The 13,154-nt window shown below is 38.1% G+C and overlaps 1 protein-coding gene across 1 annotated transcript in view; it reads right to left on the bottom strand.

Annotated features, from left to right (window-relative positions):
• Window positions 1-461: 461 nt before the first annotated feature.
• kif16bb (kinesin family member 16Bb) overlaps window positions 462-13,154 on the bottom strand; it is a 28,236-nt gene continuing 15,543 nt past the window's right edge. The window contains exons 16-19 of the mRNA XM_055030016.1: window positions 11,759-11,841; window positions 10,427-10,515; window positions 4,678-4,762; window positions 462-2,953 (exon numbers count right to left, since the gene is read on the bottom strand). Coding sequence (XP_054885991.1) covers window positions 794-2,953; window positions 4,678-4,762; window positions 10,427-10,515; window positions 11,759-11,841 — 2,417 coding nt within the window. The 3' untranslated portion in view covers window positions 462-793. The remainder of the gene's footprint in view (window positions 2,954-4,677; window positions 4,763-10,426; window positions 10,516-11,758; window positions 11,842-13,154) is intronic.

Here is a 13,154-nt window from a genome sequence, read left to right on the forward strand (position 1 = left end):
AATGTTAAAAGTTATATATTTATATGTTAATGCAAACATTTAATGTTTTGTATTAAGCAATAAATGTTTTCTATTAATTTAAATAAATATTAAAGTTAATATAACTACAAAATGGGTGTTTGTGCACATCTGACAACTGTATATAAAGAGTCTACTGTATCAGAGACGGGTTCTGTATCAGGAGTAGATTACAGATTTGTAATAGGGGACTGAAAAGGAAGCTTGAAAACAAAAAACCTTTGATAACCTGCTTCTGATAATATGCCAGATGTAGAGGCAAATCCTGATCGAGTAGATGGGGAGACATCTGAGAAAACAGACTCAATTTTCCTATTTTTCCAAATTAAAAGCTGAACTAAGAGCTTATTTCTGATACAAAAGTAAACAAAATAGAGCAGAAATGGGTTTAACTTTTATTTCAAATATTCAAAACTTTAATTTAAACAATGCAGTAGCAGAACATTAATCATTTCCTTTTTAGTAAAATACATTATATATATACATACCCATTACCTGTCAGATGTTTAATTCTCAAGAACAAAATATGAAACCTCAATTATCTAAAGCACAACTAAACCAAATACAGCAGTGAAGATTATAACAAAGAAATTCAGGTGTTTTAAAGATAAAATTCAGAGTGAAAAAGGCATGTGACAATGCGACAAAAATTAAAGCACAGTCATTTAATAGAGAAGTCACCCTTTATAGTGTCTGGTTAAAATGCACTTTTTGCCACTGTTCCCAGTGAGAGATTTCAGGCTGGGCTGTTCATTACAGACTGTTTAGTCCTTGATCAGACATTTGACAAGTGATTAATCAGGCAGGTGGCCTCTGTGGAGCAACTGAAAGTTAATTTCCACACTTCTGTGTGCGGAGATGAATTGAAAGGATGTTCAGACAGGGTATCTGGCTTCGTCATGCTTTCAGGGTGGCCTTTGGCCTTTACTTTGGCAACGATTACATCCACCATGACAGATCCGCTGCTCTCTTCATCATGCATCAGTACACAGCGCACATCTGAGCAACGACAAAGAGCTAAGACATCAAACTGAGAAAATATTGTTTTTGGAAACACAACATCCTCCCTTACCAGACCAAAATGGGTATCTGTGAGAAAGAACTGGGCAATTTGTTCACTATGAACGTGGCAACTCAGGTGCACAGCCACACTGGTGTACATCAATAGCTGCAACTCTCCAAGAGCGACTGTCGCTTGATTGATATTACGATGAATAAGATGAAGCAGATCAATAAGACTTTTCTGAAATCGACAGTAAAGCCTTAAACCAGAGTCCAGCTGCATGTCGGGCACATGGACCTTACAGTCTAGGGACAAATCCATCAAGTTATCATGCAGCAATTGGTACTGGTGGTCCCTGCTGTCCCCAGAACAGACAACACTTACTATGTTCCAGCACAGCTCTTTGGTTTGCTTCTGGTTGTGGGTATAAACACCCAGAATGCTTTCCTTTGTAGTGCCTATTAAACGTAAACTTTGGCCAGCAAAGCCTATCAGTACGTCCCTCAGCTGCAACAAAGGGAGGTGATGGAACAAGACCAGGGCCCCAGAGTTGGCAGTCAGTGTGTAGAGATCTGTTTTTGTAACAATCAAGAGGCCAGGCTGTGGATCAAGTTGACTACATTTGGCTACGTTCAACCAGTGAAGTGCTATGATCCTCTGGGAGGAAGGCACTGAACGAGAGACTGACTGTACAACACCCATCAGATCTCCCGGTGGCAGAGTCTGTAGCTTCAGAAGTGGATTAGGAAATGTTATCAATGTCTGAATGCAAACAACAGTTTCTGCCTGATCTACATCTTCAGTTGCTTGGATAACATCCATCTTGCAACCTTTGCCGTAAGACAGAGGGCTTCTTTTTTTTGGCATCAAAGGCTCTGAAATAACTTCATCTTGTTTTATTTGAGAATTATTCCCATCTTGCTTTTCTGGTGACCTCAAATCTCTCTTGCAGAAATCCTCAGACACTTCCAGCACATCACCTTCCAATTTTTCTGTCACGCTTTGTCTTAGTGTGAGGGTTGAGAGTTGTGTGGTGTTGGAATTATTGAAGTCCTGAATCATAAGAGCTGTCTCTTTGGGCTGAAGGGGCTGAGATGTATTCATTTGGGTGTGCTGTATGAGGGGCAGAGTTTTCACAGAGAAAATGGGACTCCTCCTGATAAGTGAAAAAGCAAAGCTCCCTCCGTTCATGAAGATATGGCTGCCCTTCACTTTAGACAGAACATGGCTAGACAAGCAGGTACTAATAGGTTGTAATTTTGCAGTTGTCAGCTGGTGCAAAAGTGCAGGAGACCTCCTAAGTAGACTGTGTGCATCATGGACCATACAGGACACTTTACTAAACAAAGAGCCCAGCCCTAATTTTCTAACTGGATTTTCTGCAAGTCCTTTGATTGCCTTCAAACTTCCAGTTTCGTCCATCTCACCACAACTGTGCTGGTTCTGGAAAGCAGCATCTTTGAGTGGACAGCAGGCCACCTGCCTACTAAGTGGTTTTCTGTTGAACTGAGAATAAGAGCTGGTCTGTGGGAGGACCAAAAAGGAGCTACTTCCTTCACTACTCTGCAGGTGGGACATGCTGCCTAATGAGTTCCCACCAGAGTTGGGTCTCCCCTTATAGCAGTCTGCGTCGACACCTTGGATCTCATTAGCATTCCCTTCTGGCTTCATGCCACATCCATCACCGGGGCCCAGGACACATGTCTGTTGGAGGCTGCCATCCCCTGATGAAACTTTCTCTGTCTCACAACTTGCAACACCAGCTCCACTCCGAGACATCCTCTGTGGGCTCTCAGACACAAGCCCTGGCCCTGATTTATGACACAAGTCCCTCTCCTGCTCCTGGCCATCCCAGATGCTTCCTTGACCCTGAAGTGCATCTCTGCCCGACTGGAAAACTGTTCGAGGGACGGGGTCTCTTTCAGGATTGGCCTAGTTTATGTAGTGAGGGGAGAGAAGAGAAATTAAACTCAGATACCAAAAACAAAAACCCTGATTTATGTAAATGATTACAAATTTCTGGCCCTGCTGAAAAGAAATCACTTTAATTCAGTTCACTTTGGAGGCTAACTTTTATTTATGCATTCAATTACATTTGGATGCACAAAGACAAAATGAGGGGAAATGAAGTGAGGAATTACACGGTGCATTTATAAAAACAAACACTTGTGCACTCACTGCTCTGTGCTTTCACAAACCATAATTTCCTTTAAAGCCCTACAGGAACATGTAGACGGTTCTGAATATGTGCATAACAAGCAATGGGAGAAAGTGCTTCATGGCTCATAAATCTGCATTGGGCCTCGATGGAGATGGGCAAACCTTTGAAACTCAGTTTTGCCAAGACAAATGAAACTGAATGGAGATTAACTTTTAGAGCCAATTCTTATACCTTTAATAACTAGGCATTGGCAGTACAAGTTTCTCAAAATACAATGAATGAGTAAACTGTATACTTTTACTCATATTTAACTGAAATCAAATTTTCTGTTTATTTTTTTTCTACCCATTATAAAGTTTTGTTGTAGTTTCTATGGTCTCGGTTGATCAGTACAATTTTGCTAATCTGCTCTTTATAAATGGACTGAACTTTTCCAGTCATTTTGACCATTCAAAATGGTTTACACTAGAGTCACATTCGCCCACTCACACAAATGCACACGCATTTATACGATACACAGATCGGTAGGCGATTTATATAGACCAACACAAGTACACAAAACTTATTAGGCACCAAGCTGATTTAACCATCTAAATATCTAGTGATTGAAATTAATTCAATCTGCAGTCTAGTCTAAGGTCCATTGCTGAAGGTTGTGAATTCAAATCATTATCCTTGGGCCAAATTAGCCTTCTAAAAAAAATGTCAGTTCCTCATTTAAAGGAAATCACAAAAATTTGCAATATTTAAAAAAATATATATAGAAAGGTCCAATTTTCACCCCATTGAGCATAAGGGGACATGACAAAATAAGTTACACTGTCTGACAGTATTGATGCAATTTATCATGGGGTTTTTATTGCAAAAGATAAAATTGTATGCACACAAACAGATCACTCAATCAAATATGAACAAGTGTATAGAAAATGCACTCGGCTCAAAAACTGCTGGAGTAAAAATATGGAGCCATTTTGAATTCGACTTAAGTACACAAAATTCAAAAACACCCATCCAGACAAGTTGTGCTCAGCAACATTGATATTTGTTTCATATTTGCCAGATGCTAGGTTCAGTTTGTCAATTTCAAGAACTTCATCTTAAATTTAGCAAATAGTGATGGATGGTGCTCTGTGTTTGATCTTTTACTTCCTCTGCCACTGTCCATGACACAAAGGGCTTTTTTTTTGCTCTTTGGGGGCCTAAACTTGCAGAACTAGTAATTATGAATCTGTGCAAATTTTTGTGGTTTTAAAGTGTGACTTTTTCATATTTCGCTATAACTTGAAACTGGTAACCAGCCCACACTAATTACTTCATGACAAGTCCTTAAAAAAACAATCTTCACTTAAAAATACATAAAGGGTGGATTTTCAGGTTAGTTTACTAGTTTTGAAAGCATGAGTTAAAACTTTGCTATACTTTGATAAGCCCATTCCTTAAATTAACTTTACCTTGAGTGCAGTTTGTTTAAAGTGCAAGAAAAAAAAATACCTACTGTAATTTGGATCTCTGTCGGAGTGGATCCAGGACTAATTTTCAGGTCTTCGGACTTGCTTTCGAGACCCAGCACATCCATCTGACTGCAGTCAAGAGTAAAATATGTTTTAGTCTTTCACAGGACTAAAAACTGTATTCTGATTAGACGAGAGAATTATACTTCTGAAGTCCTATTCTTATGTTGTGATGCTGTTTAAGAGCAAATTTAATTATTTAAAGTAGTGTTGACAGCAGAGACCCAGAACAGTTGGCAAAAGAAAGCACCAATAACCCTCATCACCACCACACAAACAAAAGAAATATTCATTAGATTTGAAAAGCAAACACCCCAAATGGCTGGATGAGATTAGAGACACTCTACTAGCTATGAAATTAAATAGAATCTGTGCATGATGATTTGAGGATTTACATACAATGCGCAGAACTCCAGAGGGAGGAACCAGGAACCAAGTATATAGCCCAGAATGATTTTTGACAGTGAACCACAGCTTTAGCAGGGCTTGGTGTATGTATCAGCAGATTGCCAAAGTGTGGAAGCAGAAGTGAAGCGTTGGCAGCATCAACAAGAGGGACACAGTTCACGTTCTTGTAACGATTAAAGGATTTTTGCAAATCCTAAGGATCAGCTCAGAGGATGTCCTATGTGCGTCGATGCTCGTCATCTCACAGCAAAAAAGCGATTTGTTTAGTTTTTTTAAATGTCCAAATTCTGAGGCAAAGGTTTGCAGTGTTGTCCTTCAGGTCCAACAGTGCAACAACTACTCATTCCCTGAGTATCACAGAATATTTTTTCCCCAGCTGGCTTCACTTTTATCTGGATGCTACAGTTGCATCTGGTTAGGCAGACATTGCTAAACAGTTTTTTTTCTCTTTTAGTCAGAAGCTCCCTTTCAAAATTCAGTGGGGTTGAAAAAGTTATATCTAGTGTATGCCTCTGTGTCTCATTTTATAAATTTCCATAATGGTTGATTCAAGAAGATGAGCTTACAGTCAACTCGAAAAAGGTGAAGGCCAAGCACAACCATTTAAAAACCTAAATCTCAAAAAGTCACAGCAGTGACATACAAGAACAGAATATGTAGAATGAACTTTCAGCTATGCTACAAAATTTCTCCTAGTCACCCTGAAAGTAATGCCAACTGTATTTAAAAGGACAAGCTATAGTTTGAGTTATCCAAAGGTTTTGCATTTGTTCTCACTTAGAAGGCTAATCAGCACCAGGCATTTCATTTGAGATATTTATCTGAATACAAAAATAAATACTGATCAGTGCATGCAATCCAGAAAGAATGCAAGACTGGAAATAGGCACTGTTACACATCCCTACCTAGCCTTTTATGTCATTCTTGGCACCAGGGTCAGTCTTACAGATGTATCGTTGTACATATATCTTGTACAAAGCAGCATTTGTAGTGTCCACTATCAGACAGTACAAATGGCTGTTTCCCTCAAACAAGTCTTGACTTACAAATTGAGGGATGGGCCAATCCCTCAATTTTGTGCACAGCAAGAGGACATTTCCAACTTTTTTGGCATAAAAAGAATTGTTCTAAAGATTGGCTTCACATTAGTTCAAATATTGCAGGAAATTGACACATTTTTGTACTTTGCCATCTGTCAAGGTGAATGTAAAGCCTTAATGTCAAAACTACATGCCAAACTTGAATCACATTAGCAGGACTCTGAATAATCTTTTCATACAAAATTTGTCCTTTGATTCAGGTGTGTCCATCAGATCAAAAAATTGCAGACCCTAGAGTTTAAAACTCCAGTTGTAAACATTCCTGAACATTGTGAAACCTCCAAGAGTCTATTATTCAACTAAGATTTCTGCATAAATCTGATAACCTGTTTCTTCTAGAACAAAGACTCTTCTGTTGTAATGTTTTACCCTTATACTGGACGAAGGTTTTTGCATCCTCCTACCAAGCAACCCACTGGTGTAACTTTGATTTAAATTGATTTTTGCGCAAATGTATTGTCTACATACTTTTTCCAAGTATGTAGACAATTTAAATTTGGGTCATTTGCAACATTTGGTCCTTTATTAGGCATCAACCAACAGGATGTCAATACATGTCTGGCAATTTCACCAATTCATTACAAAAGGAAAACCGCTACTTTACTAAACAGAATTTTGCTATAAACTGACTAAAAGAATTAAATTATATGAATTAATTATTTGTAGAGTTGCTTAAGGTCTTTAAGATTTTTGACCAAATACTTGAGGTTTTCATTATAACCATCACTCCTAAAAGCATAATAAGGTGTGTAAATCTGTGCTGAATTTCTGCTTACCAAAGTAAACCATATCTGGATATTCCCTTAAAGTGAAACATCATTATTGGTTCACAGCAGGTTGGACTTTAACAGTTACCTTCTTAATAACTTTCAACTCAGGGCTATCAGGAATTCAAGTGATGTGGTCAATACTCGTCAGGCTGCTTTTGTTGCAAAGGAGCACTTTCCTTGAGCGTCTGTGGGTCAGTTCATTGATATCTCGTGTCGCTCCCAGAGAGCAACACATCCACAGCCGGCGTTTGAATTTAAATTTGCTCTTACTGCTGAGGGTCATTTCCAAGATTATTGAGATCAATTCTGCCCTTGCTGCAAGGGAGTTTATGCCAAGTGAGGCAAGAAGTGGAACAAGAATAGAATATATATTTGAGCTCACGGGTCGTCTCGAGAGCCTAAATACATGTTGGAGGGTAGAGAAGGAAAAGTAAATAAATGCAATAGTTTAAAATTGAGTGTTGGATGTTCAGTACGAATTGACACCACCACTGGAATACTCCTGTCTTTAAGATTATATCATATTTTTCAAATTGAAAAGCTGAGCCAAAAGTGCTGATGCTGAGCTGTTAAACGTCCTCAATCTGCTTCAAGTAGGTTGACTTCCTTCATCAATATAAATACAATATTTATTGTAATACTTAAGTATGACTGAAGTATTAACACCCATTGAAATTTTTTTCCAGACATTGCCACTAACATATTAGAATTGGAGACTAATGCAAAGTTCAGCCCAAATTTGAAATTGGAGGAAGAACAGGCTCAACACATTACAATTTAATGTAAAAATAAATAAATGTTTTCAGCTACCTTTGATCTGATACCCTGAAATAAAATGAGGGTATTTCAGTCACTAGAACTGCAATGCAGGTAGATTTTTGCAGCTTTAAAACCACGTAAAGGTGGTTCTATAAAGTAATGACTCTTCAATATAAACAGAAATGGATTGAGATTTCTCGTCCGACCTCACTTCAATAACATGCAGCACGTTGTGCCGATCCAATGTATAAAATCCAAGTAAATTATATTGCCAAGATAAAAGCAGTTCAATAGGTATGAATACTTTTGGATCGCACTGGAACAGCCTTGAAGTAACCATGTGTAAATTAACCATTTCACATCTAAATCAAAGAGCAGTAGATCTCAGAGAGCTCCAGGTGTCACAGTGAAAGCTATATTAATCACACCAGCAGAAGGTTAACTTTTTTGGAGGGTTGCTGCAGTGTGAAGGAAATTACACGTCAAACTTCCCCACGTGCTGTAAAACATCAGGGCTAGCAGATCAAGAGAGACAAGGGGAGGTGTCTCAAATTGCTTGCTACCTCAGGCTGTGATGAATCACTGACGGGAGAATTGGATTGTGGACACTAATTCAGCGAACACTGAGACAGTGACAGATCAATGAACTGTCACACAATGCCAAGGCCGTGGCAGGGCATAAAGATGTCACAGAATGCCTCAGACTGTCTGGTATAGTGTGGAGAAATAACAGTCAACTCAAACTGATAAAATGAGCTTTTGACAGTTTTTGCGAAAGCTCAAGAGACAGTCTGGACGCTCAATTATTCTGATATTTTTAGAACTAAGAACTAATTATGTACAAAGATGACATTTTACAGCAAAAAGATATGCCAAATTCAAATTTGCATCTCCAGGTATTTGAACTTTGACACACTATTTCACAACTGCCATGATGAGACAAATTAATCACATTTAAAAGGTTTGGGTCACATTTTTACAGCACTTTTATCTGTCTCATTTTATTTTTGATTTAATTATTTTATTAGCAAAAACATAAACAGTAGAGAAGGAAATGTGAGAACAACCTTAAACATTAACCACAATCCGACATGATCAAAAGATTTAAAGTGATGAATGTCATTGTTGCAACCATAAAACTAGAGAAATGAGGTTTGTCGATTTATTCTGGGTCTAAGATGCTATCAAGAGTCAGGCAAAATGTGAAGTTAACACATTTAATGCAATTACAATGAAAGTTCATGAAAATCTGCAAACAGAATGACTGCTTTTAAAGGAATCAGTCCTTGAAAGCTTTCTTCAGTCAAATATAGTTACCACAAAGAAAATTCAAGAAAGTCGACTTCTTTCAAAGCATATCCAAATCAACAATTTCACATTTACAACTTCAATAACAACTCCAAAGGAAATTAACAAATGAGTTGCCACTACTGCAGAGCTTACTTGAAGATGGTGTACAAGGTATTTCTTAAGTCGTTGCAGGACAAAGGTCTTAGAATGCATGTCTGGTGTAAAGGAGGACAGAAAACCACTTCTGTTCTAGAACAGCATAGAAAACAATTACTTTCCGCAGAAAGCCCAAGAATTGGCAAGCCTCAGATTTTTTCTGAAGAAACCACTAGATCATTTGTGACACCTGGAGAAAAAAGGATGAACAGCATCCAAATCAATGCAAATGCAGGATGATTTGCATTAGTCTTGAAATATTAAGGTCTAAACTGTAAATAAGTATGCTTGATAAACTTCAGGCACTTCTGGTTTTACAAACAATATTGCACTTTAATTTACTATGCAACTTTCTGATATGCTTTTAAAGTAGTTTTAAAATGTCTTAAAACTTGTGGCCTCAGCTATAAACAATGACTGATGAAAGAAGTAATTTCACATTCAAAGCTGCAGTATGAAACTTTTATTAATGTTTTTATACAACTTAAAAATTCCCTCAGCCTTCTCCTTCCTCTCTGCAATGGAGCTTGCCGTGAATGCACAGACTAGTTAGCATGCCCACCAAGGAAAACCATGCTAATCTATGATCCAATTTTGGGTTTCTGTCAATGAATCAATCAATCCCACCCTTACCAAGCAATCCTAGAGAGTTAGCAGCTTATGTTATTAAAAAAAAAAAACTGACTCAGATCAGACTGTTCTGACCATCTAAAGTCCTCTCCAGATAGTCTGATTTGTTTCAGCTCCTTTACAGAACAGTTCACATGGCAAGCCTCACCAGTAGCAACCCATTAAACTATTCTACACAAAGTTCAGAGTGAAATTGTTAAATACTTTATTAATGGTGAAGTAAGGACCATTTCTAAGGCATTTTGGTAGGTCAGTTGTTTATCAACCATTTTACTGAAGGTCCTGTCAACTACGAGCAAGATTTTATAAATATAAATACTATATCTTGGGACCTTGTCAGAGATTTGAAAGAAGAGGTGATTATGGAAATGTCACATTTGGCTGTTCACTTTAAAAAAAAAAAAAAAAGTAAAGATTGGAACTTGGTTGATTCCCACTCAGCACAAAGCGCTGAACAAATACTTTTTGCATGTTCCCTCCACTTACAATAATACCGCCTTGATTTATAGCTTTGATTTGATCCACATACCTGATGAATGGTGCTATGTGAGTTGGTATTGTGCAGACTGAGGAAAGAGTGAGGAGGGTTTTACAAGATGCCAGAATACTGCATGTTTTACCCAGAGTTTTGCAGCTTCACTTCGGATAGAATCTCAGCAGATTTGGACAAGTCAGTCAAAGACCGGGAAGAGGAAGACAGCAGCCCGCTCTGCAGATAAGAGGGAGAAACAACTAGAATAAAAACCTGTCTCAGAGTTTGAAATGACTGACAACTGCCTATGGTGGATTTAAATTATACAATGCCTTGCTTTTGGTATGTACTGTATATCAGTATTCCTGACAGTTTCAGAGAAGAATCAAAAACCTTTGGTTACAAAAAATATTACTAAAATCTGACAACTTGGGATTTTAAGATAATCTTAAAGAGCAATTATTGGACTCTTGCAAATATTCTATTTAGAGCAAATGTTAAACAACAATTGACTGGAACCCCAAGAAGCAAAAGAAAGATCCTACTAGTACGATCACGCCTGTGTACTCACTACTTATTCCCTTCCCCTCGCTCTGCTACGCTACAGCTGGTAGTGTAGTGGAGGCAGAGGAGCAAATTTTTTTTATTCAAATCATGTCTCATACCATTATGACATAGCAAGTTTTAATTTATTGTTTTTAGTTACATACTACAGCTTTCAGCACCTGAAAACTACTGCAGTGTACAGACTGACTTAATACACAAAAATGCATAAATTCAATATCTTGTGTCAGTCATTTCGGAGAAATCGGAATATAATTACTATTTTGTATTACAGCAGTTATATTATGGTATACACCTCTGCTTTTAAATTATTGCATCAATACAGTGAAACTTGCCTTTTTACTCTAGGCCATTATACTCTGCAAAACTCATATCGACCCATGCTTTCTAGTGATTCATTTCAAGCGATTTCTTTTTCCTTTCTTACAAAGTCAAACTCCTCTGAATACTGAGAAATACTTTCAAGGTTTCTTAAAAATTTACTGTTCTGTATTAGATAAGGAGCTGCAGGTGGAGAAATTAAATTAAGCTGTTTAATTCTGCTGCACCAATTCAATCTCTACATAAACAATAGAAAGATTGGAGTAGCGAAAACAGCTTTTGAGTCTTCTGCACCTTGGTCCTTTTATAGAAAACATCTGCTTTTTAATAACATGCAAAATCAGTTGTACCACAGTATGATTTTGCAATTGCGACATTAAATAGTGATGATTAAAACAAATCACCACAAGGAAATAAGATGACAAAGCAATACTGATGGATACAGAGTTTACAGTGTCAACAATATTCACTGCAGGTTGGAGGCTTTCAGCTGTTAGTCATGGCAATAGAGCACAGGATGCTGACTTGCTTTGTGGAAATTAAGATTAGACAATGCAGATGACGCAGCAATGTTTCTTTTGGGTACCGACTGTACCTGCCGTTTCGCTTTCAGTTGTGAAGCTTTAGCTGGGTGGTTAAACCGCAGTATGGGTCCTCCTCCTAGCTGTATAATTGCACCTAAAGGGAACCAAATAAGTAAAGTGTGAAAAGTCAGAAGAAATTATGGTCGAAAATCAGCAGGAATCCCTCACAGCACAGACTGACAATCTTAAACATCGTAATTATAAATGCAGCTCTAAATGCTTAAATAAGCATTGCAAATATGATTTTCCTAAATTGGAGAAAATGAGTTCCATCTCTAGTGCCTGTAATGCATAGAAACAGCAGGGATCTGGCCGAGGGGAAGCTTTCCATGACTGATACAGTAACTTATTGTCGACACACCAAACTTTGAAAACTCACTTGACATTTGTTGAGTTTTTCCTGGAGTGAATTCACTGCTGGAGAAAATGAATCAGCTCTCATGAGGAACATAATCCCTCCAATGTGATTGACAGTGGCCTTGACCATGAGGATCAGTTGTCAGAGGAAATGGTCCAAGGAAGCTTCCAAGTCTTGTAAAGCTAAAGAATTTCGGTGATATATGGGTTTATATATCAGACCTGAATTCATACAACCGTATCCACAGATTTTCTCCAGGTCTTTTCTCTTCCTCCTCCACAGCAAATACTAATCCTGCAACTACTAACGACTTCTGACAAGTGACAAAGCACCAGAAAACAACCTGTGATAGATTCTACTTGCGTGGACTGAAAATTACTATCATTTGTGCAAAAAAAAGAAAAATAAGCTTCAGATGCAGCCGCTTTTGACAGGAATACTGGATAAATTGAAAACCTTACAAAAACAACAACTACTATAGACAGGCTGCACTCTGGCTGGTTCTGTGTGCAGCTTTTCTCTCTTGAAAACCAAAGCAATATGGATGAGGAGTCAGAAAGTACTTCAAGCTCCCAGCCTCAACAAACAGGGGCCGCTCAGGGGGCCAAAGTTTCAACTAGACTCTCTTCTATCCTTTGAAAGGTTAATACTCCGGCCCACTTCAAAACCTGTTGCCCCTATCAACTCCATCTGCCAATTAAATTGAGGGCTTCAAGCTTTGTCTAGAGCTTTGTCCAGGGCCCCTCGCCCTTAAAAATGTTTAGTAAGAGAAATGGCATCTGCCCTGTGAAGAGCAGCGTTCACAATCCACTCATGCCTTAAGTGCGTTTCCATGGGGAAGCCAGCAACAAAGTGGATTTCATTTGTAGATGAGATCCAGTGATGTCATTTCACCTCACTCAAAATGGATAAAAGGGTTATTGACTCCAACATGCCAAATAATTGTGAATCTAGGAGAGAAATCATTATTATAGTCATGTCTTGCACCATCCCTTCCCCATATTTATGCAAGAATATCAGGAGGAAAATTAGATTTAGCTGAAATGCTT

Source organism: Poeciliopsis prolifica, unplaced genomic scaffold (genome assembly GCF_027474105.1).
Source record: "Poeciliopsis prolifica strain line A6 unplaced genomic scaffold, Auburn_PproV2 SCAFFOLD005, whole genome shotgun sequence".
Classification (NCBI taxonomy): Eukaryota; Metazoa; Chordata; class Actinopteri; order Cyprinodontiformes; family Poeciliidae; genus Poeciliopsis; species Poeciliopsis prolifica.